Source organism: Hoplias malabaricus, chromosome Y (assembly GCF_029633855.1).
Source record: "Hoplias malabaricus isolate fHopMal1 chromosome Y, fHopMal1.hap1, whole genome shotgun sequence".
NCBI classification, from domain to species: domain Eukaryota; kingdom Metazoa; phylum Chordata; class Actinopteri; order Characiformes; family Erythrinidae; genus Hoplias; species Hoplias malabaricus.
The window spans coordinates 69,821,660-69,849,387 of NC_089820.1; the positions used below are offsets into that span (position 1 = coordinate 69,821,660).

General features: G+C 43.5%; 2 protein-coding genes across 2 annotated transcripts; both read right to left on the reverse strand.

The window, feature by feature from the left end:
• Positions 1–52: 52 nt before the first annotated feature.
• LOC136678312 (GTP-binding protein 4-like) lies at positions 53–11,006 on the reverse strand. Its single transcript, XM_066656323.1, has 16 exons — positions 10,880–11,006; positions 8,476–8,646; positions 8,144–8,247; positions 7,895–8,031; positions 7,713–7,813; positions 6,993–7,085; positions 6,291–6,482; positions 5,968–6,033; positions 5,761–5,850; positions 5,456–5,566; positions 3,301–3,430; positions 3,089–3,189; positions 2,747–2,944; positions 1,917–1,982; positions 1,685–1,825; positions 53–618 (listed from the first exon to the last, which is right to left on the reverse strand). The coding sequence occupies exons 1-16, from the start codon at positions 10,925–10,927 to the stop codon at positions 466–468; spliced, it is 1,902 nt and encodes a 633-aa protein (XP_066512420.1). The 5' UTR covers positions 10,928–11,006; the 3' UTR covers positions 53–465.
• A 1,702-nt stretch (positions 11,007–12,708) lies between these two features.
• LOC136678319 (solute carrier organic anion transporter family member 5A1-like) lies at positions 12,709–27,708 on the reverse strand. The gene is made up of 10 exons (XM_066656331.1): positions 26,892–27,708; positions 22,249–22,692; positions 20,886–21,018; positions 18,864–19,066; positions 18,570–18,734; positions 18,258–18,456; positions 16,964–17,123; positions 16,541–16,776; positions 16,231–16,295; positions 12,709–15,619 (listed from the first exon to the last, which is right to left on the reverse strand). The coding sequence occupies exons 1-10, from the start codon at positions 27,265–27,267 to the stop codon at positions 15,165–15,167; spliced, it is 2,436 nt and encodes an 811-aa protein (XP_066512428.1). The 5' UTR covers positions 27,268–27,708; the 3' UTR covers positions 12,709–15,164.
• Between the last annotated feature and the right edge of the window lie 20 nt (positions 27,709–27,728).

Sequence of the window (27,728 nt, forward strand, 5' to 3'; positions counted from 1 at the left end):
TCATTTGGATTTAACCAGCATATTGTGTGGTGGAAAAATGGCAGCTAAAGCATTTTGTATTTTGATTTTATTTTCATTTCAATTTAGCAGTTGGCTGTGCTTCGTATTGAACGGCTGCAAAACCGAGGAGCCCTTAAATCGAGTTTTACTCAAGATTTAGAGTCAGTAATTTCACTGTGATATTCCTGTTGTCGACCAGCATGAGCACACACCAGAGTCAACTTAGAAATACTGAAGATGGCACAGACAACTGCATTTTATCAGTGTACTCATTACACAACTACATCACCTCTCCTCATTACTGTCCATTCCTTTCGCTCCATCAACCAACATCAATAAGGCAATGCAAATACAAGTATATATCTGCCTCATTACATCACTTACACTGAAGGGCCACACTGAATCCAGGACTACACCGAGTATGAGATAAGTCAGGGACATTGATCAGTTTATAAAGAAGTATGTTTATCGTCGACTGGTGCTGCCAGACTTCCTCTTTCCTGCGAGGAGGTGTTTGGGTCTCAGGTTGAAAATGTGCCTGTCCGATTCGCCCTTCCTCCCCTCTTTGTTCATCCCCTTCTGAGACGACTTCATCATCATCTTCACCTTCTTCATCATCTGGAGAGGGAGAGTGGGAGAAGAAAATTTAAGAACTTATGACAGAGGCAGAGCGATTATCTTCTCTGTTGTATACCAGATAATTCAGGTCCAGTATAAGTTTACTGCTGAGTGACAGAATGCTGGTCTACACTTTAGTCCAGTTCAGAGGTTTTGGGATGTAAGTAATTATATTTGGTCAGTAAGCATCCACTTTTCTTTAAGCAACACACTCCAAAGGGAACACTGAAAAACGTCCATAAACTTTTAACCAAAAATTTCAAGCTTCTATAAAATGTCAGATTTTTCACACTACGACCAATCAGGGACAGCCACGGCCTAAGGGTTAGCGGACCAGGCTTGGTACTGGAAGGTTGCTGGTCGGATCTCCACGACCGGTGGGAACATCCATGGCTGAACCCCCAAAAACGATCCAGAGTGCTGAGAACCGCTGCTGTGGGGTGTGTTCACTGCCACGCGGGGTTAAATTCAGAGGTTAGATGTCACTGTACGGCTGTACAATGATCATAAAGCATGTCATTAACAAACCCCCTACCCCACTGTTTACCAGTACTGTCTGCATGGATGAGCTTTTGGCATTAATTTTAGCTTTGACTGCAACACACACGGTTTCTGCATTAACTGAAAACTCCAGTTTACAGTGGGAAAAAAATATCCTAAACTGTCCATAAAAGACAAGTACAGTTAGATACATGCTGCATAACAGCTGTTAGAAAATTCCAAGTGAAACAATGTCAGTGCCCCCTGCTGGACATAAACTGATACTGTTCTACTTGAATTAGTTTCAGTTTTAATGTTACAATTTCACCGGCCCATTTAAACTCAGCATTTTCACAGATTAATCTTCTGGATGGAGGCTTTAAAGTCCAAATGTAGTTTAAAACCCACAGTGCCAGGTCCCTAAATGACCCGCATTCATTTGAACTGTGCTTAATACCTCTGAGGACATGAACCAACAAAATAAACAACAGGTCCATTTAGATTTCAGACTGACTTTAACCAGTGATAATGATGTATTTTTGGTAACAGCCCAAAGAAGTGTACAGAAAAGAGACAGTGGCAGGACCTTGGCATCTCTGACTCCTGACTGGTCTCGTGGAGTTCTCGAAGCGCTCTGGCTGCGAGTGCGAGAAGTGGGTGGAGCAGAAGCCTCCCTCTTCCTCTTTCTGACCAATGACCGTGAGCGGGCCTGCTGGACATAATGACTCTGTACAGAGAACAGGGCAAGGGTTAAAATATTACACATACACACACACACACAAGCACTTAGAAAAAGACAACACACATTGATATCTTACGTTATCTTTTTCTGACATGTCCAAACCGAGATCCCCCATCTCCTTCTCCAACGTGGACCTCTCCACCTGCACCCAACAACAACAGCAAAATTTAACATGACACACAGTAACCACTCAGACACAAGCACAGCACATCAACAGCCAATCAATTCCTTTCACTGGTTTTTCATCTGAGTCAAAGGCATGTTTTAGACCAGCAGCCCCCCAACACAGGTTCCACCAATTGGTCTTTCCAGTCTGCATTTAAAATTAAAATTGAATTTTTTGTATTCTATGACTATTGATGTAAGATGAAAATCCCTTTATGAATCTTCAAATACTTCATTTTAAGTAAATGCCCTCCCTGTTTAAACAATAAAATAGAGCCTCTTGAAAAATCAAGCAGAGATTCCATTTACGAAACTCTGGATATTAAACCCAAGCACGAAATGTCACTGCTGTCAGGCGCCACTTAGTCATAGCAAAGACCGTCAGCCTCTTTCCACCAATGTGAACCCGTTAACAAAATTTTGGTGCGTTTCTACCAAAATAAATTGGTTCCTGAATCAGAAAAGTTTGTCCTCAGCAGGAACCAGAGAGTAGGAGGTTCTTCCGTGCGAATGGTGATGGTGTGCATGGGCGTGTGGAGTTAAAGAAGCTCCAGAAAAAGGACAGAACCTCAAAGAGGGTGGGGAGAGGGGGGGCCATCTTACTCATCTAAAGTGAGGCCCATTGTGCTCTCTCTAGGACTCCTGGATTTAGGCTGGGTTTGAATTAGGAATGAATCAGTGATCAGTGGACGTTCCTAATGTTAACCCGGACCCAGAGAAGGCCAGTTCTATTAGACAGACCTTTTTGGCTGTTCTGGGTAATCTGGGTCCATGAACATTTTTCTCCTTTGACTCCAGGATCTTCAGCTTCCTCTTCTCTCGGATCTGTCCGGCCAGCTTACGGATCTCCTGCATTTCCTCATCCTCACTCTCTTCATCAGAGTCGTACTCTCCCGCCTTCTCACGGAGCTCCTCCTCCTTTTCCAGTTCGCCCAATCGCTGCAGAAAGAGATCACATACAAAGCACACTATTCAGAAATGCTCAGATTAAGCGAAGGACTGCCGTCACTCCTCAGCTCTCCCTTCCAAGCAGTTCAGATATTCTAGAATTAAATGATCTGCAAGGACTTAGACTGCTCTTACCTTCATGATGTCAGGGTCAATGTAGTCTGCAATGTTGTGTCCTTCCCAGACCTCAGGAATCTTATCAGTCTTTTCTTCAGCATTCATTAGATCCCAGTATTCTATACAGAGTTATTTACTGTTATAAAAAGTACTATTTCTTGTTATCTGACTTAAAATGAAACCACATAAGAAGCTGATAGGGGTGTGTGTGTCTGTGTGTGTGGATTTACTTTGTAGGTCAAGCGTATAATCGTCTCCAAGCTCTACTTCCAGATCTCTCTCCAGTTTGTGCTTGGGAGTGTCAACTTCCATCGTCTTCCTGCGAAGTCCTGCCCCCTCCGGGATGAATGGAGGTCTTTCCTAAAACACAGTTACATCAGGAAGCTTTAGCTTGAATACAAACAGCAAGATTCAAGTTATTAAAATGCCAAAGAATAATGATCATCATCATTTTTTCTGCTTAATCCCTATCAGGGTCGCGGTGGCAACAGAGCGAGTAAAGAAGCCCAAGCTCCTCTGTACCCCACAACATCCATCAGCTCCTTCTGGGGGATCACTATCTGGCAGATATAATCCTTCCATCATGTCCTGGGTCTAACCCGGGGCCACCTTCCGGCTGGAATGTACCTGGTGTACCTCCAGTAAGAAGCGTCCAGGAGGCATCAACGGATTTCTGAACCACCTGAACACAAAGGAGTAGCGACTCTACTCTGAGTTCCTCCCTAATCACTGAGCTCCTCACCCGTTTATGGAGAGTACGCCCAACAACCTTTTGGCCGTGCTCTCGTTCTTTCAGTCATTACCCACTCTCGCTTGTGGTCACGAAGACTGACTGCCAAGTTAAATCTTTGCTTCACGGCTCAGCTCTCTCTTCACCAGGACAGTCCGGTACAGCGGCCACATCACTGCAGACGCTGCACCCAACCTACATTCAATCCCTTTTACACACATTCATGAACAAGACCCAGAGACTCCTTCATTTAGGGTAGGTTCTCACCCCCCACCTGAAGGGAGCATGCCACCTTTTTCCAGGAGATTTTTTTCAAGACCATTTCTTACATTCCTCTAGGGCTGCAACAACTAATCGATTAATTCGATTAAAATCGAGTGTTTAAATAGTTTGCAACTAATTTAATAATCGATTAGTTGGGTCTAAGTTATTATACACATAGGTACAGTTGCTACACATGAACTCTGGATGAAGGGCTTGAAAAAAGGCGGTCACAGCAGAGGATAATGTTAGCACAAGCGCAGAGAAAAATGCAAGTCCTCAAGTAAGTCCTCAAAAGTATGGGAGCACTTTACATTAACGCCTTCAAGGAACAGCGTCAGGTGCAAAATGTGCACAGCTGATCTCACATGGCACGGCAGCACAACATCACTGCATGAGCACCTGAAAATGAATAGTCTTAGTACATTGATATTACACTCGCGTTTAGCGAACAAGTCTTAGCACCCCCCCCCCCCCCCCCCAAGCTACTGTTAGCGCCAAGTTCTATTTTTTTTCCTCTCACTCAATGTCACTAGAGCCTGCTAGAGTAGGTATTTAGCGAGTTTTCCGTTCCACCTTAAATGTGGCGGCAGTTACATTCAGAGTTTAAAAAAAAATTACAAATCCAAACATTTTTTAAATAATATATTTAAAGTCTTTTTCAAGGTCTTTTCTGACTGGCGCTGCGTGTTAGTGTTTGAGTATCACAGCCAAGTGTATATTACATTACATACACTGTGTTAAATATTGATAAATATAAAATTAATGTAACGGTTGGGTTAATTCTTCATGTAAACACTAATTTTTAATAATGATAGGTTGTGTGTTCCTTATACAATTACAACATTAGTTCTCTAAAATCTTAAATATCTTAACCATATCTGATCATATGTGTTAGTTGAATTTCCCTTTTATTCTCAGCACATGGCAGCATCACCCAATATCCATTTATGTCATTTCAATTTTAGATCAGTAGTTATTAACTTAAAAAAAGATGTATGTTCATATCTACACTTTCTCTCTCCCCTCAGAAGCCCAGCATTGCTGCCTATGTTTTGAAGAAGATCTGCACACCACAGCAAGCAGCTGTTCTCACTGATGGTGTCCTGTATATGCTAGTAACAGACAGGAAACCAAATTTGGCTTGTCTTCCTTTTTATCCGATTAATAATCGGTTAATCGAAAAAAATAATCGACAGATTAATCAATTATCAAAATGATCATTAGTTGCAGCCCTACATTCCTCCCACTGAACAGTCAGATGTTTGTGTTTCATCTGGTCCTCTGACCTTCACCAACGCTTTACTGTACACTAGTTTTTGTCTCATTTCACAGTTGAAGTTCATTCACTTGTCCTGGTTCATATTAAAAGGTGTGCATGTGTTTCTTTGTACCTTCTCATCTCTTTTGGTAGGAACAGCGAGGTGGAGTCTGTTCAAAATGTCATGGACTTTCTTGCCCTTCATCTTGGTGTCGACACGGTGAGATAGCAGACTATCACATGCCTGAAAAATTAGCAGAAGCAGCATTAAATGTTAATTCAAACACTTCATTTTGAACATATTTAACTGCCTTAAAACCAATATCAGCCACAAATGCAGCATTTGCTCCGATTTGCAAAAGCCATAAAGAAACAATTTGAATTTTCTTGCTCTAAAATTAAATTTCTACCTGAATGCCTGCCAGAGACAGATCTCACCTGTGTTTTGACTTGCATCACTCCCTCTTCTGTAAGAGTGCTTGTCTCGATCACTGGAATTCCCTCAGACAAGAGATCCGCAAAGATCTTCTACACAGACACACACACATTTGACTTATGATTAAAAAGACAGATTTGCTCATTTCGCTGGGTTTAAAAAGTAAGATATTTCAGTCTGACGAGGTTTAAGCAGAATGTTAAACCCACCTGGTTCTCCTCTGACAGCTCACTGACTTTCTTCACATCACATTTATTGGCCACGACGATCAGAGGCTACAATCATGGGTCAAAAGGCAACAAACAATAGTGTTGGTGAACTCCCATATTCCCAATTCCAGAATAATTTTCTTTTTAACTAGTGAACCTTTCATTTGTCAGGTGTTGGTGTATTAAAAAGGGAAACAACACACTGTAGATGTGTGTTCCATTTTGTTTGTATATGAGAGAGAGAGAGAGAGAGAGAGAGAGGTAAACTAACTGTACTGTTGTACCCACTTTGTGTGTGTGTGTGTGTGTGTGTGTGTGTATACCTTGTTGGTGAATAATGGTCTGATGTTGTTAAACAGCTCCAGCTGCTGTGAGAGTGTGTATCCACACTGTTCTGAGGGGTCCATCACATACAAGACAGCTGCTCTAAGATGAGCCAGAGCTGTGATCGCCTGCATTTCTATAGTGTTCCTCTCCTCCAGAGGATGGTCCAGAATACCAGGGGTGTCCACTACCTACACACACACAGACACACGTAATGAAGTCATCCAACTTTTCTTCAGAAATGAAGGCTATTAACCAGGAGTGTGTTCCTCTACTGCAGTCTCTACTCTCTATGGAAAGATTTATAGTAGATAATGAAACACTGCTGTTAATGTTTGACGTTGTTCATAAACAAAACAAAAATTTGTGAGGTCGGATTCTTTCTGTTGCATCATTAGTTCTGGACGATAAACACCACTCCAACTTCTCCCAAATGCATTGAGAGTTTTTTCACATGAGAGAACAGTAGAGAGCACGTCTCTGGGGGGGGGCAGTACAAGCACCAATTTAATTTGATGTTTTCTACAGAGAGATTGTACACACACCATTTCTACAAGGAGTGCAGCTTTCTGCAGCTGAACACACCAAGTATAAATGCGTCTATAAACGTTTTGACCCATTTTATTACAGTGCTTGTCCTGCAGATTGTCTGCATGTGCAAGATGTGTCATAGAACCGCTATGAAGGAGTATCACACTCACCTGCCAGCGCAGATATTTGTAGTCCATGTGTCCCACAAACAGAGACTTGGTCGTGAAGGCGTAGGGCTGCACCTCCACGTCTGCTCTGGTCACCTACGCACACAAGACATTTTCATAATATTTCATGAAAGCAGCAGCAGAATATCGACTCTGCCTTTTTGCTTTTCCACTAGGCAAATCTTGTTCTTGATACGTGGAACGGTGCTCTCTGCCTGTTTGAAGCGAGCAGAGCAGACACTAAACGACGCGTAAACTTCGCAGAGCGCTGATTGGCCAGAAAGACTCGTCAATTATAACAAAATCCAGGCGTCCAGCACAAACTCGCCTTCTGTAGTATCTACAAGCAACAGCAGAGATCACATCTGGTTTTATTCGACTCAACAGTTTTGCAGGGGAGCTGTGTGATTGGAAAAGCGCGCTGTGCCGCACTGAGCAGATACAATGCAGTGTCCATAGCGTGTCGCTTAGTGAAAAACTAGTAAAACCTCTGGAGACAGTATAGGAGACAGATGAACGAGGAGGGGTAGTCTTTTTTTTTCTTTTGCTGCTGTGAGGACAGTAGTTCCCCAGAATTGTATGCGCTGCCTTTAAACAATAAAGCTGATTTTTCTGGTAGGAACTGTGGGACGGATATTAAATTAAAGGTATATTGCATTTGAAAGCTTTGGTTCATTTTTTATTTTCAGGTGAACTTCGTGGTCAATCAGTTTTATCACACACCTTGTTGATGAAGCTGGATTTGCCAACGTTGGGGTATCCACAGAGCAGCAGAGTTCTGGTGTTCGGGTCAATGGTGGGCAGACGAGAGAGATGTTGTCGAACTGAAAATCATAAAACACTGCAGCTCAGTACTTATTTCTCATCTCTACATATTTTCTGGGCTATTCTTAGAGACTGTTTACCTTGTTCCAGATACTCCAGACTCTGTTTCTGTCTCTTTAAGATGGTGCACATTCGGCCGAGTGCGGCTCTCTTCAGCTGTTTACAGCGATATAATGAGTCCCCATACTTCATCAGACGCACATAGTCTTTAGCCACACTGCACAAACACACACAATTATGTATGTACAACACTAATTCACACACACTAATTCAGGATGGATTTGCTACAATAGTCAGACATCTCCCCTCAAACGTGACAGAACCCTTACTTGTCAATTAGGTTCTTGGCGATGTTGATCTGACCCAGGGCCAACTTGTAATGGTCTTTATCGTACAATACGTTCATCAGGTCAGCGTAGAAGGGGTGGATATCCTAAAAGAGAAAAGGAAGTAGGGGAAGTAACAAAGGAGTGTCAGAAAGAAGGAGAAATATGACAATACTAAACCAAAAACCAACCAGTCACACCAGCTTTTACATTTTCATTGAGTGTTAAACGACAGTCGTCTGTAGTTTCCTGTGTATAACGTGTGCTTCATTTCTGTTCTATAAAAGCACAACGGTTGAAGAAACACCAGAGTAAAGGATGTGAAGGAGACTCACATCAAGTTTGGGGAAGTCGGTGAGAATCTGCGTGAGACGATCATGGTAGTTCTGCTGTGTGAACTTGACCTTGCGCATGTAGAAATGCCTGATGCGGTGAATCTGGTAGTGTTTGTGTATCACTGTGGGGGTCTTCCTCTGGGTTTTAGACAGAGTCAGGTCAATGAAGTCCTGAAAAAATAGGAGAACAAAAAAAAACCCAATAAATACATTAGATACTTACACTGGATTTCATTCAACATCCTACTCACAACTTTGTGGCACAGACAGGAGACAATGCCAGAAAATCAATAACTTTCTCAGCGATTCAGCAGCTAATAACTTTGACTAAGTATTAATCTAATAATAAGAAAAGGCCGGCTCTCGTGATTGCCTTGAGACTGTGGGTCATAATTATCCAACATTTTCTCGTTACGATTTACGGAAAATGATCAGCTACAAGATTAAAGACACCGAGAAAGGCACAGATCGGTTGCTATTAGAGAGGAGCTGATAATGACATCATTCACTTATTGGACATCGGGTGGACAGGGCGGATCCAAATTCTTACTCCAGAACATAAACAGAGAGAAACTAATAGAATGAGATGTTTTGCGTTTTCATGTCTTTGAGAGTATTTTGGACAACGCTGCTGGTGTAAATGCTGACCAAAATCCCCTACACTTGTGTATATATTTGTGCTGTGCAGTCTATTTCAGCCTCATTATGGACCTTTAAACACAACTATCAACAATAATTAAAATAAAGTAAAACGAGCTGCTGAATTACAAATCTGTATCGTATCAGCAGTTGGGTGTATCCGTATTTCTGAATTAGATCTGAACTGAAAAAATGTGGAGCGGCACATCACTGGTTGCTATGGCACCCGTAGAGGGTTGGGATGTAAAAGACAGCAAGTTAGTCATCAGCCTGTGAAGCTGATGTGTTGGAAGCAGGAAAAATGTGCAAGCACAGTGTTGATGTCCAGAGACATCTCAAAAATAGTAACTTTACCTGAGAGGGAATAAAATCTTTTAATGAAAGTCAATGTAAAATACTTTCAATTAAATTGAGACTTTTTATCGGTCAATTCATCATGAAATATGTGCACACGATGTGAAGAACAGCTGCCGTGTTCAAATGTTGTTGTAAAAAGTAAAAACCGACAAAAACAGATGCGTTTTCCTTTGGAAAGCGATGATCATGATCTGAGCCGTTTTAAAAAAAAACAAACTCAGTATTTGTCAGAGAAGGTCCACAATGGCAGGTGTTGTGGGGTGTTCCTGGTACACAGTGGTTTGCAGCTAAACGAAAATGGTCCAAATCAGGACAAGCGTTGAACCGTTGACAGGCTCATGTCTGTCCAAAACACACTCATCCATGTGGTGAGCGAAGGCCTGCCGGGTCTAATTCCAGAGAAGAGTTACAGTGTCACACGCTGCTGAAACCGTCAGGGTCGGCTCTAAAGAGTAGTACAGAGATCAGAACACACACTGCATGACAGCGAGCTGAGAATGGGGCTGTGTCTCCTCCCGTGACACTGATGCCTGTTTAAAGGCTGCATTTCCTTGGTCCACTTTTGACAGGTAACATTCACAGTGATAACATACCATACGACCTGCCATTTGAGATCCTGATCATCACGGTTCGACTCTTGTCCTTTTTCCTCACACACATTTCATCTGTTTACTTGCTGGTTAGAATATCCCAACCATCAAAATATCCCACTGTACTTTACCCATTCATGGTTTAGATAGATATACAGACAGATAGATCACTTTATTCACCCCTGAGGGGAAACTGTGTGTTATAGCAGCGCAGTAGAGAAAAGACTGGAGCAGGGAATAATATACAGATGTTACATAGTGGTAAAATAATACAATAAAGTATTAAAAACAACACTACAGTAATCTTGTGTTTGATCTGGGATTATATTAAAATGTTGAACCATTCAGAGGCGAACAAACCCTGTGCTCTGTAAATGACAACACAGACCTCCACATTCAATGCTCACATTTAACACCAGGTGGTCTTAGTTATAAAAGGCAAATTAGACATGATAGACAAGATAAGTCTTAAGTCATTATGTTTATAATTATTAAACATTTATTATAAACATATAACAGCTGAGGACAAATCTCCTCAAACAAGTCCTCTGGGTTTAAACGATCCAGCTAACTCATTTCTGTTGTTCTGAGAAACAGCCTCCACGACTTATTTAAAGAAAATAATTTAATTCCATGTTTTAAAGCCTCAGTGTGCGCCTGTAGCTGCATTAGCTCTTTAACTCGGTACAGGGTCGCACACGTGTCCCGCGAGACACCGGTTCAGCCGTGAACTCTCACTAAAAACACCTCACTAACGCTTTAAACACCGAGCACGGGACACACCGGGGTCTCGCCTAGCGTGTGGTGCACAAGCCTACCTTGGCGGTGGGGACCACCGTAATCTTTTTGAAGTTGTACAGCGCCATCCTCGAACGCAGCTGAGCCTCGAGCGCACACCGCCGGAAAAGGAGCGAATCCACATGGGCAGCAGCGTCAGCAGCGCATGCGCAGACACACGATTCAACAGCGAGCTTTCTACGGCTTTTACTCACAGCGCCCCCTGGTGGCCACGTACGTTCCATATTGGTTCACTCTTTACTCAGCATACTTTGTTAGCCCGTTTTCACCCTATGTTTGGTACAAGGTCGTGGCCCTGTCTCACCCACAGCGTCTTAGCACCTGCTTTTATCCCCTCCACAATCACTGACCACCTCCTGCTCCCTCTCACATGTTCATCACTAATATTTACCTCCATTTTGCTATAACTCACCATCTCTGTCAGTTCACTTTTACTTCTGTTCTGTGTTGTATTTTGCCATTAAGAAGATTGGTTAGTTAGTCTTTCTTCCTAGGTTAGAGTCTTGCTTCCTTTGTTCCTAAGGTCTCTTCCTTGTGCGCTGAGGGTGTTTTTCTTTGCCACAGTCGCCCCTGGCTCGCTCATAGGAGGCTTGGACCCATATCTCTGTAAAGCTGCTCTGTGATGACTTCTGTCATGAAAGCACTATATGAATCAAATTTGAGGGTCATGACCCCATTAGACAACCACACAGAGCAGGGTGGTATATGTTGCATGTTGTATGTGTAGGTAATGTGTGTATGGATGTGTGTGAATGTGTGTATGTGTACGTATGCACAATCTATTTTCACATTCTCTTTTATTTTCTGTTTATATCTGTCTTTCTTTGTATTTTTTGTGAGAGAACATCCATGGTTGGGAATTGGAGCCTCTGCCAAATGCTTTAAATGTAAATTGGTATATTATTAGTGTAGTGTCACAGACACACAGCTGCAGGGTCCTGGAGGTTGTGGGTTCGAGTCCCGCTCCGGGTGACTGTCTGTGAGGAGTGTGGTGTGTTCTCCCTGTGTCTGCGTGGGTTTCCTCTGGGTGACTGTCTGTGAGGAGTGTGGTGTGTTCTCCCTGGGTCTACGTGGGTTTCCTCCGGGTGACTGTTCTGTGAGGAGTGTGGTGTGTTCTCTCTGTGGTTGCATGGGTTTCCTCCGGGTGACTGTCTGTGTGGAGTGTGGTGTGTTCTCCCTGTGTCTGCGTGGGTTTCCTCCAGGTGACTGTCTGTGAGGAGTGCGGTGTGTTCTCCCTGTGTCTGCGTGGGTTTCCTCCAGGTGACTGTTTGTGAGGAGTGTGGTGTGTTCTCCCTGTGTCTGCGTGGGTTTCCTCCAGGTGACTGTCTGTGAGGAGTGTGGTGTGTTCTCACTGTGTCTGCATGGGTTTCCTCCGGGTGACTGTCTGTGAGAAGTGTGGTGTGTCCTCCCTGTGTCTGCATGGGTTTCCTCTGGGTGACTGTCTGTGAGGAGAGTGGTGTGCTCTCCCTGTGTCTGCGTGGGTTTCCTCCGGGTGACTGTCTGTGAGGAGTGTGGTGTGTTCTCCCTGTGTCTGCGTGGGTTTCCTCCGGGTGACTGTCTGTGAGGAGAGTGGTGTGCTCTCCCTGTGTCTGTGTGGGTTTCCTCCGGCTGCTGCGGTTTCCTCCCACGCTCCAAAAACACACGTTGGTAGGTGGATTGGAGACTCAAAAGTGTCCGTAGGTGTGAGTGTGTGTGCCCTGTACTCAGGGTAAGGGTCACAGACAATGAATGAATGAATGCATCCACCAACTCTCTGAGAAAAGACTTTTAAAAATATCACATGCAAAATGGTGTGTTTTAATCAAAATATGTTTTATTTTGATGTTAAAACACAGAGTTGCAATATCGGAATTAACAAAAAAGTGCTTAAACACTTGGAAACAATACTTCATCCTTCTGTAGGAATTCTTTTTCTCCAGTGTAACACAGCTCCTCAGTGCAGATCAGCAGTCGTCACTGCTCCTTTTTCACCTCTCTAAATCCATTTGGTCTCTCACTTGCTGTTTCAGTTTGGACGGGATGTGTTGTGTTTAATTTGTCTCTGTTTGGAAAGAGGGGAAATTTGCATAGTAGAGCGGTTACAGCTAGAGTTCCAGTCCATTCCTCCTTTCTGCTGTCCATTATTCCTGATACTGATAGGAACAGATCAACTAATCCATCAGTTAATCAGGTGACCAGTCAGCTGTGTAAAAGAGGAGTGTGTGTGTGTGTCTTATCACACTCTAGAGTCACCCCACATACAGGAGACAGTACATATGAAGCTTTGCAAAAACTGTCAGAATAATACTTCAGACAGAACCAAACGTGTTTGTGTTTGTGTTAAGACGAAAAAGGAAAGTATAGTACTGGTTTATGACCGAGGGCATGTATATATCCCTACTGTCAGAACAAAACATTGGGGCTCTGGGGTCCTGTAGCGTTCTAAGTATTGTTCCTAGTAGCAGGAGATCATCTGTTTAATCCCTGGTGGTGCCTTGAGTCCCAGAGAGAACTTAATTTTCGTTGGCTTCGTTCTCTGAGTGGGTGGGCTGCCCCCCCCTTATACACAACTGGGGATAATATAAAAAAAAAAAAGAACAAAACACTATGATTCTCACTGATTTGACATGTTTTGTAAACAATAGCCACCCTCGATATCAGTGGTTCCCAAAAATTGAGGGTGCATCATGGCTAATAAATACTGAGTGATCACTGGAGTGATTAGGAAAACCGACCTTGTATCTATACTCACTATCCATTTTATCAGATCCTCTGACCGCAAAGGAGCACTTTATAGTTCTACAGTTACAGACTGTTGTCCAGCAGTTTCCCTGCGTACTTTCTCATGCCCATTTCACCCTGTTCTTCAGTGGTCAGGACCCCCACAGGACCATCACAGAGCAGATATGATTTGGGGTGGTGGGCCGTTCTCAGCGCTGCTGTGATGTGGTGGTGGTGATGTGGCACCATCCGGTTGTAAAAAAGTGCTATACAAATACATGTGATTTGACGTGTATTAGTGTTGTGCTGGTGTGAGTAGATCAGACACAGCAGTGCTGCTGGAGTTTTTAAACCCCTCAGTGTCTGGACTGAGAACAGTCCACTGACCAAAAACATCCAGCCGACAGCGTCCTGTGTCACTGATGAAGGACTAGAGGACGAGCGACACACACTGTGCAGCGACAGATGAGCTACTGTCTCTGACTCTACATCTACAAGGTGGACCAACGAGGGAGGAGTGTCTCACAGAGTGGACAGAGAGTGGACACAGGGTTTAAAAACTCCAGCAGCACTGCTGTGTCTGATCCACTCTACACCAGCACAACACACACTAACACACCACCACCACGTCAGTGTCACTGCAGCGCTGAGAATGATCCACCACCACGTCACACATGCTCTGTGGGGGTCCTGAGCGCTGAGGAACAGGGGGAAAGGAGTGTTAATAAAGTATGCAGAACAACCGGTGGACTACAGTCTGCAATTGTAGAACTACAAAGTGCTTCTGTGTGGTCAGTGGAGTTGAGAGAATGGACAATGGTTCTAGACATGTGTGTATGTGTGTGTGTCGGAGTATGTGGCTTGAAAATATTTTTATCTACAAAAGGGTGGCACTGCAGTAAAAAAATAAGGAACCACTGTTTCATGATGAAAAGGCTTATTTTCAGAATTCATAAACACTAACTCAGTGTAAAGGATGTTTTTGTTTATCCTGAAAACTCAGCTTGATTTCAGGGCAAAAAGCAATAATTCCTGCAATGACATAAAAACAAAATCAGTCAGGGTTTACACAAAGCCAGATGGCTCATTTCTGCTGATGCAAGGTTTGTGTTTGTCAGTGAAAAAAGAAGGAGGAGGAGATACTGGCCTCATGGAAGAGAAGAGCAAGTGTGTGTGTGTGTGTGTGTGTGTGTGTGTGTGGGTGAAGAAAATAAGAGAGGTACTCGTCCTACTGAGGTATGAGTCCAGGATTTTCTGAGCCCAGTGCATGAGTATAGGCCAGAGTTCACAGATTTAACAGAAACAAACAAACAAACAACCTTCGAGAATGTTCCAGAATGTTCTCTTCCCATTCGCCCCACTTCAGTGTTCACCAGAACATTGTGGAACACTGCTTACAGCAGAATAATGTTTTTGGGTTGTATTTGTTTGTTTGTTTTTTGTTTATTGTTTCTTTAGTGAACTTTGGCCCTGAGTCTGAAGAAAAGGCACCTGCAACAGTTCTTAGGAGGAACGCTTCACATCTGGACCGAGGAGAGAGCTGGAAACTTACATGACCTTCAAGTGTGTGTGTGTGTGTGTGTACACTCAGGTGTGTGTTCTCTTTCATATAACCACTTTCTCTAGGGATCTAATGGGTGGAGTTATTGCTTTCAGGCTGTTTCCAGAACAGCTGTTCCCACGGCTGAGTGCGTTCCCGCCCGCAGACGGAGGGGTGTGGCTATGCTCGTGGAGGCGGGGCAAGAACACGGGGCAGGAGCGTGTGCGTGCGTGACCTTTCTGCCCCCCCGCGTGGCAGATCAGCTGACTGACAGTGTCCAGTGGAGAGACTGGTCGAGTGTGAGAGTGTGTCTGCTCCTCACGCCGCTTCAATGACAGCCACGTCAGGAAGATAAACAGGAAGCCCAGAAACTTCAGACTCGCAGCCAGCCCAAAGTATACAAAGCGAAGGGAAGTGACATCATACTCCCAACAGGAGCCATGAACCCCACAGTCCTGCTGCCACAGCATACAGGTGGTGTCTATCACCGCACCAAAGTAGATAGGAGTCGGAATATATGCTGGAAATCAGGAAAAACCTTTGTTTAGTTTCAACTGTTCTCTTATAAATTGTGCCAGGTCTGTGATAACTAGTAATATATTGGGTACATTAGATTTGGATTGTGCATGTTCTGGTTCACTTTCACTCGCTCACTTTTTCATGGACTCTGATTTGGTAAAATGGGCTAGGAACTGCCCAGTAGGTGGCGTTAGTAGTCCACCTACCAACATGTTTTTGAAATAAAAACAATAGTCACTAACAAAAGCGAAGCAGTAACACAAAATATGTAGTATTACAAATGATAATGCATGTAAATTAGAATACATGGATTATAGAATATTCATATGAATATATTTAAATATTATTAGAAATGTATAATGTAAAATGTATGGCACATGTCTGCTATTTTGGCCTGATTTGTTCATGTATGCGGAGGTGATGCTAGCTGCTGTGGGACCCCGTGACATCATCGGGTTCTCTGTCTACAGCCTCTCAGTAATATGCCTCATGAGGACAGAGGCCGATTTTAACAGCTGCCTACGGAGTCACTACCTTCTTAGGCAGCTCACTAGGTTTTGGTGCAAACACAAGCTGTCACATACACACACATATATACTTAATGCTACATACCGAGAATCCTTTGGAGAACAAACTGCATTCCCAGAGCAAAAGGTCTCTCCTGCTCCTCAACAGACCTAGAGACAGACAGCCACAGAGAGAAGGAAACTTGAGAAATAAAAACAAATAAAAACATGCACATTTGCATGTGAAGTGTATAAGAGCAAGACAAGGCAAGAAAATGTACGAGAGTTGGGGAGAGAAAGAGATGAGAGAAAGAAGACATTTACTGTGTTACTATCCTACAGATATACGGCGTTACTATCCTAATATTACTATCCTACTAATATTTCTTGTGCACTGACAGACAGAGGAAGGGTACCTGAGTGTGACAATGATAGCGGAGGGCTGGGCGCAGGTGGTGATGAGTGTGACAATGAAGAGAAAGATAAGGAAGGTGATGAGCGTCCCACAGGTCCTCTCACACTTCCCCGCGACAGCAAAGCCGTTTTCGTTCAGGTATGTTTTCACAATGACCACCTGCAGTTCGTGGTTACCTCCAGAGGGAGTTATCACCTGTCTGCTCTGGACACACGCACAGTCCGAATAATTACGGACCTGAGGAGGAAAAATAAAACCACACAAAAACACTTTAATCTCCTTGAAGAATGTAACTTTCCATGTTTGTATATGTATCAGGATTTTAGTTTGGAGCATTTCTATTGGCCCATTTTGACAGAGTATAGATTGAAATAAAAAAGAGGGGTGAAATTGAAAGATAAATAGAGAGAAAGTGTGTTCTCACTCCTGAGCTGTTGTTGGAGACACTGCTACAGCCGGCGAGGCAGGGGTTAAAATACGTGATTCCATCAGATCCACACACAGGAGCATACTCATGGATCTTGCACCCACAGTTTACATTACACCCTCCAGTTAGGTTGCGATGGGAGAGAGACAGTGTAGGACTAGAGAGAGAGGGGGGGAGAGAGAGAGAGAGAGAGAGAGAGAGAAGGGTGGGTAGAGGGCGTGGGAGACAGCAAAGGTAGAGGGTAGACAGAGGAAGGGAGTGGGAGGGAGGTGGTTGGGGTGCAAAAAAGGTTTGGTGAGAAGTGGGAACAGAGAAGGGATCGAGGGAAGGAGGGAAAGAGTGAGAGAAGGTAAGAAAAAGGGGTGGTAAAAAGAAGGGGCAGAAAGAGAGAGAAGGGGATGCAAGAAAGTGAGAGAGAGAGAGAGAGAGAGAGAAAGAGAGAGCACACTCAATTATTTCCTAGGGTTAATACCACACACAACAATGAAGCAGAGCAGAAACCCACAAACACATTTCACCCAGGACCCACATATGACCGACCCACACACCTTTTCCGAGAACTGAAGTTGAATCCACAAAACCTCATAAATGCAGTAAGATAAACCCACTATGTAGAAGGCTGTATACTGGTGCTTTTCCACTGCATGGTTGTGCCCATGTTCAGCTCCATGCCGTCCAAATGTCATGACTGTAAAATGGTATAATCCCGTGGGAGTTATGAAAGCAGTCATATATATCTCTTGCACATGGGCTTAAAGGCACCTGCCAGTAACTTTTACAGAAGTGTAGTCTAGAACCTCTGCAACTCCCTGTGTTGTAATAGGCTGAGGCGGGACAGATCATGTGGGCTGTGTTCAATAATCCAGCTTCTAAAATCCGGATTATTCACTTAGAAATAGTGTTCGCAGATTTATTTTATCTTCTATTTCCTACTCAGTGTCATCCACTTTATATATAAATAAATAAATATAAAGGGTGGCACAGTGGTGCAGCAGGTAGTGTCTCTGTCACAGCTCCAGTGAATGTGTGAGCGAGTGTGATTCTGGGTAGGCTTCGGACCCACCGCCGCCCTGAACTGAATAAGGGTTACGTGCACAGTGCAATCTGGTGCACAGCTCTTTGGGTGCTTCCCTCTTGAGCATGGTTTTTTCTCAGAAGCGCAGTCTGAAACACTGCTTGTTTGTCTTATATTCCTTAGCCTTTGATTTTTCATACACATTAAGTATGATGATGTAATGATGATGCAATATTACCTGGTGATTTGGGGAATGATATGGTGGTGTATAATTACCCTGTGGTGTAGGGAATGTTGATTCCCCCCAGGTTGATGCTCTCACAGCCGACGATGAACAGCGTGGAGAAACACAGCAGAGAGACTCCGCTGCAGATCATGGCCAGCTTCGCAGACTCACTCGCCCCCAGCTTCAGCTTCTTAATGATATAACCTCCCAACACTATCCCCACTCCAGCACTCGGCACTATTATCAACCCTGCAGCAGAAGGAGAGAGAGGCAGAGAGAGCAGGACAAGGGAGAGGCGATCAGTGAGACAGAGACAATCAGAGAAAAGGAAAGAGAATAATAACAGAGAATCTTCCCTTTACCTGTGTAGATACTGGCGCTGGAGGCGGGAACTCCAAACTGAGACTCAATGAACTTGGGGATGAAGGTGATGAAGGCAGTGACGATGGCACACTCCGCGGTGTACGACAAACTCACAAACAGAAACGTCACGTTGCTCAGGATCTGCAGGGCCGCCTTTGGTAAATCTGAGAGAGAGAGAGAGAGAGAGAGAGAGAGAGAGAGAGAGAGAGAGAGAGAGAAAGTGAGGAAGTGAAATATGTTCATGCTGAAGCTTTGGTTTGGGCTGAATTTTAGATATTCAGAAATATTTTAACCTTTGATGTCTTTGCCGAAGCCCATGGAGGAGGACACTGCTTTACTCTTGGCCTTTACCACGTCGTCATCTCTGGTCATGTCCTCCACCCTCTTTTTCTTTCCTCTGTTCTTCTTGTGGCGAGGGGGCAGTTTCTTTGGGAACGCAAACATTGGGAAGATCACCAAGAGCATTGCAACAGCACAAAGCAGAAAACCACTCCACCTGAGAGAGAAGGGGATGGACAAAGAGACAGAGAGAGAGAGAGTAAAATCAAACAGAAATAAAGGCAACAGAGAACACAAGAAACCTGTTATACCACAGAGATCCACAGAGAAACAGAGGAGAACAGACAGAGATGATTCATATTAAAGGATGGGTGCAAGCTGCTGCAACACAGAGGGTCTAGCCCAGCTGCTGCTGTTATAATTTTAACTTTTAACTTTGCATGGCATTGGCTCGACTTGGTTTGGCACGGCTCGGCACGGCTCAACGTGTTTTTCCCTGGTCAGTTTCACTGGTGACATCATGAAACCACAACAACGCAGACGTTCCATTCCCCAGTTCTCACAGGAGCATTTGAACCTCTACAAAAGACCACGGCATGGTTTTATGAGTTGCCATTGTGAGTTGGATAAATAAAATGTGATGTCTCACACAGCGAGTTTGTGCTGAAGCTCTGCATTTTTTGGTGATTGCCAGGTCTCTCTGGCCAATCTGCACTCTGCAGGGTTTACATGTCACATTTAGTACCTACTTGGCTCATTATGCTCATTTTATGCTCATTATGAAGAAAAGGGTCATAATACAATAAAACAACATTAAACTAAGATAATGAAATTGTATCAAAGTTTTACAAGGTCAAAAATACTGATATTTATGAGTTAAGTTCCCAGCAAGGACTGAGACCCCCAGCCTCTAGGCAAAACAGGGAAGTGGCATTTACTCTAATTCTGAATATTGTTCATAGTGCTGTGGAAAAAACAAGCCGATGTCAGTTACATTTATTTTTTTTTAATAACCTAATACATGTTCAGAGTTTGTGTGGCATGGGCATCGAAGTAAATCAGTGAACAACATGTGGGTCACTTGAAAAAAGTCTCAAAAACCCAGAAGCAGAGAGAGAGAAAGAGAGAGCGAGATCTGGAAAGGTTTATGATCCACATGTTCGTAGCTTGTTAACATGAAGTTAACCCCAAAGAGAAATCACCACTGGACTCAGCAATGGAACTGAAAAGATGAGCTATACTTTGTAGCTGGTACGACTTGAAAATTAGAACAGGAAGAACGTGTTTGTGTTGTGGCCTCTGAGTGTACCCGGTTTTAAACACTCTAACAGAGACATACTAACTTGTGATTGGTGGTACAGAAGTTAACAACGCTGTGCTATGGCTCTGTTGTGGTCAGGGCTCGGTGTTTGTGAACTTTGTTCTTCTGAGCCACTGTGCCAGAATAATTAAAGTTTTCTTTTCTAACACTCAACTCACAAATAAATGAGGCAGAAAGCATGTGTGCGTTAATAGTAAAGACTGTGTGCATTGTTTTTATGAGTACGCTATATCTATTTAAATATTTGAGTAAAGGAGATAATGACAAGAAGTGCACCCCTGTGGAAAGAAGAAGTAAATTACAACTGTGTATGTGCTCTCAGAAATAAAGGTACAGTACAGGTACATTACTGTCACTAAAGCTACAAACAGTGTAGTGTGTCTTTAATGGTGCAGCAGTGGTGTTAGAGTCCAGTTGTGTTTCCTAAAGGTTCATTACATTCTCTTCTCCAGAAGGAGAGGGGGATCTCTGTAATCTTTCATTATACAACTGTGGAGAATAAAAGAACACAATAAAAGTCCTGGAGAGGAAACGGAGCGAATGAACTCAACACGACTTTAACATCCACAGTTAATATAGAGTATGTTTCAATTCTGTTCCCTAGTTAAAGGTACAGTATAAGTTCCCCTGAGGGTATCACCACAGAGACAGCTTTTCTGAGTCTCTTTTTTCTCAGTGTAGTGCGTGTGGGTGGTGGTTCCTGTGTGTGTCTCACCAATTTCCTACAAATCGTGGGTCATTCTGATCAATGTTGACTGCAGTGTTTGGGTCGACGTAAAACCCGATCAGAACTCCACCCAGCAGGTACCCAGCAGCAGGACCTAAAGCTCCCATCATATACATGATCGCTAAGGAGACACAGACACACACACACACACCTATATCAAATCTCATACATATAGCAGGTAGCAGGTGATAACTGTATTATTGTTTATAATATGCACATTCTGCATAGAGAACACTTTTTAAACATAGTGTAAGTAACAACTGAACTGTAATTCAAACCCAGAGACATGTCAGTGTCATAAAGAGGAGCTTTGGATGGTTTATTTATAATAATTTCACACTGAATATCACACTGAAAATCAGCACAGAACGGACAATCCGTGCTGAAATGCTGCTGACTGACAGAAACAAGCTCTCAGCTGAGATTGGAATCTAGCGTCTGGGCTGAAATTAAGCAGTGACCACTGAGAGGGAAGAGGAGGGGTATGATGAGGGTGATGATGATGATGAATGCTCTTTGAAAGTCGAGCACCGGTAATCCCTCATCCTGAACGAAGCTCTGAAGCTTTCCACTCAGTTAAGTAACAGATAACACAGCGTATGGGACACTGTAACACAATTAGGCCATGTAGCCATTTTATACCAAACGAGACGGAGACGACCGAGTCTGATTAGTTTTAATGTTTCAAAGAGCTAAGACATTCAGCTGTGTTTTATGAGCAGTGGTATTCAGCCATGATCTAAATAAATAAATAAATAAATAAGCAACTCTATATTCTCCTCAAACCAGTGTCTCACTCTGTATTGTTTCTTCATCATCACTGTAGTGTGTTTAAGGCCAGGAGTCAAAGTCAGAGACAGATTAAATGAAACACCTCATGCTGCAGTGGTTTTGCTGCATTAGATTTTTAAGAATAAACTTCACAATCTTCCACGACTGATCCTTGTGATAGATCATTAGTCTCTAGTCACCGACTAGATTTAACCCATAAAATACGTCGCCCGTGGTGACACGTGTGTCGCAAACCCGTTCTAAGGTCTGAAAAGTTCCTTACACTGCTTTATCCCTCACTTTAACTCACGACGTCCTTACATGAAACTTACTGAAAGGTCCGGGTGCAGTCAAATGACCGTGTGTGAGTTTGTGAGAGTGTGACGTCATTTACAGAGTGAGGGTGTATTGGTGAGGACAGAGGCCACAGAAAAGCTTACGATAAAAGCAAATTTGTGTTTCTAAAAGGTAATTATATTTCTCATAATTTAGCTTCAGGGTTAGTCTGGGCTGTTATGGGTTAAAATGTCTGATACTGTTTACTTTAGGACAGGTAATGTAGATATTTGCTCATACTGACCGAGGTAGAGCGAGGCGTTTTCCTTCTTGACGTTGTCGTCCAGGTAGGTGGGGCCGAGGGTGTAGATGGGAGTGGAGCCCATTCCTACCAGGATCTGTGCGCAGATAAACAGCGCAACGTATAAAGTGTGCTTAGAGTCGTCCTGGTCGTGAGGACATGCCTCCGGGGCGCCCCGCCGGCTGCTGTTAGCACTGGGTGCAGAGCAGAGCCCCTCCCCACGCCCCGTGGTGTTGACCGGCTCCAACTGATAGGGCGGAGAGATGAAGTGAGGGAGGGAGAACAGAGCCGCACCCACCGCGATAAACACTCCTCCAATGGCGAGCCAGCGTGGCCTCTGGCCCCGCCCACCAAAGTAACTGATGAACATCACCACCAGGAGGCTCCCGATGTCGGAACAGCTGACCAGCAGACCGGACTCGGAGCTCCGCAGGTTGTAGCGCTTTTCTATAATCAACATAAACACAAAAACATAGCAGCACTCAGTCAGTGTCCCTCTGAGAACTACACACGGTAGAACTGCTCTAATTACTATTAAATTACCATCAACAGTATTTTAGACAGGATTTAAGACTGCAGAAACTGTAAGGTCATTACACACCAATGCTGCATACGAACCTGTGCTTTATTTACTATAGAGTGCACCATGTTGAGCACTACTCTGCCATTTTTTGTAGTGTCTGAAAACACCGTGGATATTTTTCAGTGCACTCAAACAATCCCACAATGCACCGCAAAACGTAAACTCTTAAAAATAAAGTTGCTACAAAGATTGCTGTGTGCGATGCCAGAGAGGAACCACTTTTCTATAAAGAACTGTGTTTGTTGAAGAGATGTGAGTGTAATGTACCTTTTAATGGTTTTATAAGCCATCACTTGATCTTAAAGTTCTTTACCCACTTAATTGTATCAGCAGAAATGGCTCTTTTGTGGCATCGCTCAAAGATCAGTTTATAGCACCTTTATTTTTACAAGTGAACCCTGTCAGAAATAAAGGAACATCACTTTCCATGCTACAGACGGTGTAGTGTACCTTTAAAGGTACGGACGGTGTAGTGTACCTTTAAAGGTACGGACAATGTAGTGTACCTTTAAAGGTACGGACGGTGTAGTGTATCTTTAAAGGTACGGACGGTGTAGTGTATCTTTAAAGGTACGGACGGTGTAGTGTATCTTTAAAGGTACGGACGGTGTAGTGTACCTTTAAAGGTACGGACAGTGTAGTGTATCTTTAAAGGTACGGACGGTGTAGTGTACCTTTAAAGGTACGGACAGTGCAGTGTATCTTTAAAGCTACAGACAGTGCAGTGTATCTTTAAAGCTACAGACAGTGCAGTGTATCTTTAAAGGTACAGACAGTGCAGTGTACCTTTAAAGCTACAGACAGTGTAGTGTACCTTTAAAGGTACAGACAGTGCAGTGTATCTTTAAAGCTACAGACAGTGTAGTGTACCTTTAAAGGTACGGACAATGTAGTGTACCTTTAAAGGTACGGACAGTGTAGTGTATCTTTAAAGGTACGGAAAGTGTAGTGTACCTTTAAAGGTACAGACAGTGTAGTGTACCTTTAAAGGTACAGACAGTGTAGTGTATCTTTAAAAGCTACAGACAGTGCAGTGTACCTTTAAAGCTACAGACAGTGTAGTGTACCTTTAAAGGTACAGACAGTGCAGTGTATCTTTAAAGCTACAGACAGTGTAGTGTAGCTTTAAAGGTACGGACAATGTAGTGTACCTTTAAAGGTACGGACAGTGTAGTGTATCTTTAAAGGTACGGACAGTGTAGTGTACCTTTAAAGGTACAGACAGTGTAGTGTACCTTTAAAGGTACAGACAGTGTAGTGTATCTTTAAAAGCTACAGACAGTGCAGTGTATCTTTAAAGCTACAGACAGTGCAGTGTATCTTTAAAGGTACAGACAGTGCAGTGTATCTTTAAAGGTACAGACAGTGCAGTGTACCTTTAAAGGTACAGACAGTGCAGTGTACCTTTAAAGCTACAGACAGTGTAGTGTACCTTTAAAGGTACAGACAGTGCAGTGTATCTTTAAAGGTACAGACAGTGCAGTGTATCTTTAAAGGTACAGACAGTGCAGTGTATCTTTAAAGGTACAGACAGTGCAGTGTATCTTTAAAGGTACAGACAGTGCAGTGTATCTTTAAAGGTACAGACAGTGTAGTGTATCTTTAAAGGTACAGACAGTGTAGTGTATCTCTAAAGGTACAGACAGTGTAGTGTATCTTTAAAGATACAAACAGTGTAGTGAATCTTTAAAGCTACAGACAGTGCAGTGTATCTTTAAAGCTACAGACAGTGTAGTGTACCTTTAAAGGTACAGCAGTGTAGTGTACCTTTAAAGGTACAGACAGTGTAGTGTATCTTTAAAGGTACAAACAGTGTAGTGTATCTTTAAAGCTACAAACAGTGTAGTCTATCTTTAAAGCTACAAACAGTGTAGTGTATCTTTAAAGCTACAAACAGTGCAGTGTATCTTTAAAGGTACAGACAGTGCAGTGTATCTTTAAAGCTACAGACAGTGCAGTGTATCTTTAAAGCTACAGACAGTGCAGTGTATCTTTAAAGCTACAGACAGTGCAGTGTATCTTTAAAGCTACAGACAGTGCAGTGTATCTTTAAAGGTACAGACAGTGCAGTGTATCTTTAAAGGTACAGACAGTGCAGTGTATCTTTAAAGGTACAGACAGTGCAGTGTATCTTTAAAGGTACAGACAGTGTAGTGTATCTTTAAAGCTACAGACAGTGCAGTGTATCTTTAAAGGTACAGACAGTGCAGTGTATCTTTAAAGGTACAGACAGTGCAGTGTATCTTTAAAGGTACAGACAGTGCAGTGTATCTTTAAAGGTAAAGACAGTGCAGTGTATCTTTAAAGCTACAGACAGTGCAGTGTATCTTTAAAGCTACAGACAGTGCAGTGTATCTTTAAAGCTACAGACAGTGCAGTGTATCTTTAAAGGTACAGACAGTGTAGTGTACCTTTAAAGGTACAGACAGTGCAGTGTATCTTTAAAGCTACAGACAGTGCAGTGTATCTTTAAAGCTACAGACCGTGCAGTGTATCTTTAAAGGTACAGACAGTGTAGTGTATCTTTAAAGATACACTACACTGTTTGTATCTTTAAAGATACACTACACTGTTTGTATCTTTAAAGGTACAAATGACATCAACACACCTTTAACATCCACAGTTAATATAGAGTAAGGTACAGTGCTGTTCCTAATTAAAGGTACGGTATATATTCTCTTGATGGTACCACCACAGTGTACAACAAAATAAGATGTCTTAGTTTAGCCGGTTAACGTAAGCCTCAAGCCAAAGGTGTCCAAAGACAGCTGAAGGACAGTTGTCAAATCTGTGCTTCAAACCCCACTCCAGTCTTTGGCTCTGGCCCTAAACACTCATCTCTGTTCATCATTAAATTAAATATTTAAGAATTATTACAAAGAGATAACAATTTGCCATTTCATTAAAAGTGGTTTAAATGTAAATATAAGCTGACAGTACTGGTTCAAGGTACAGTACTGTCCAGTCCAAGGACATTGACAATCCTCAAATTTGGGCTTAGGTTTTGTGTGTAACACTTCCCCTTGTCTCAGCCACAGATGCTCCGCCCACAAGCTGACGGAGAGTCTGATACTTTAATGCTGCATTCAAGCACATGTCCGAGGTCCAACTGTTCCCCTGACTCGTTTTTTTTTTTTTTGTTTGTTTTCTCAAGATGTCGTGTTGATTTGAGACTTTCTACGAAGCAGAACAACATTTGTGTGTCTTGTAGATGTTTAAAATTGACATCATACTTAGAATTAATTGCAAATTGTACGTTATTTTATATTTTACAGCTGATGGACTGTTAGACTGGGTTTAAAACAGTGTTATTAAGTCACATCTATGTCAGTTCGCTCTGTAGTGCCTCCTGGAGGTAAACACCACCACCTGGATGCAGTATCAGTGCACTAACCTGGCCAGAGTTCTGCCAGCTGCGTTCTGATTGGCTCTGTGTACATGCGCGCATACGCACTTCCGCGTGTGCCGTGTTGTACTGGCTCTGGTATTGGTCCAACGTGCTCCTTTCTACACATCAGGCCAAAATTGCAGACTGTGATTGGTCCTTGTGCGCGTCAGTCAGATTTATTTAGGTGGGTCTTAGGCCACTCCCCCTAGAGACTAGACGTCTGGTTGCCTCTGTTTGGTCTAATTCTGTTATAAGTGAAACATTCCTGTTTAAAAGGTGTTGAGACGTTGTTTTGAATAATAAAAGACTAAGATGAATTTCAGCTTGTGATTTAAAACTTGATCTAGAATTGATCTTTCAGCCCTAGGCCTCCTTCTTTGGGCTGTGTCCTGTATAAGCCCTAAACACTGAGTGAAGTCAGCACTGTGTGGATACTGATTATAACCTCTCTAAAATCCTGCACTGAAATGGCCGCACTCTGGAGCAGCTGCACATGAGCACTGTGCCTCTCTGCAGTGGTGGAGCAGTGCTTATGGCACTGGGTTTGTGATTCAGAACTAAACGTCCAACACAGACTCCTGTTCCCAGTAAAGGTCCATGTGGCTGAATGCCATCAAATCCTCACAGCAGTGTTCTAGAAACTTTTCACCGAGTTGTGGAGCAGTGTCCGCTTACCTATGGTGGTGATGACGCTGCTCAGGTAGCCGGAGACCATGAGCGACTGGATGAAGGTGAGGTAACACATGTAGAACAAGAAGCACCGCGAGTCCGTGAACAGCGCGCGGACAAAGCGCCGGAGGAGGAGCTGCACGCGGAGGACAGCCGGGCCGCGCGCCTCCGGGGCGCGGAACAGCGGTCTCCGCGGTGGCTCCCCGGGTCCATCCGGGTCTCGAGGCTCCGCAGGGTGCTGGGGCTCCGGGGTCGCGCGCGCGCTCGCGTTCAGCGCCGGGAGGCTCTTTGACTTCTGGGCCTCGCTCGCGCCCGCGCTGCACAGAGACGGAGTGGCCGCCTCGGGCTCGCGCTCCCCGTCCGCACGCGTCCAGGAGGCCATTCTTACACCGGGACTAACGGGACTGCGGAGAACGGTACAGGACGGAGCTCGTGCACGCGCGCAGGATCATGCACGCGCACCAAGCCCGTGAAGAACACTGTAATAATGACCTCAAGACTGAATAATATTCTTAAAAATTTTGTCGATATTTCGCGAGGCTCTTTTAAACGTTTCTCCGCAGATTCCAGTTCTTTTTGATCAGCTCTGGGCCCGACCCGTGTCTTTTATCTCATTGCATTATTTCAGGATTCTGACTGGCATCAAAACACCGGATTATCTCCGGACACAGAGCCGCTGAGCCACGTCTCTCTCTCTCTCTCTCTCTCTCTTCTATTCGAGTGTAACACGGAATAATTCTCACACAGCCTCCTGCTAAGCCCGCGCCTGTATTTGTTCATTCAGAGGAAAAAAACAGACAAAAACGTCCACACTAACCCCCAATCCCTTCCTAAAACCTCCTC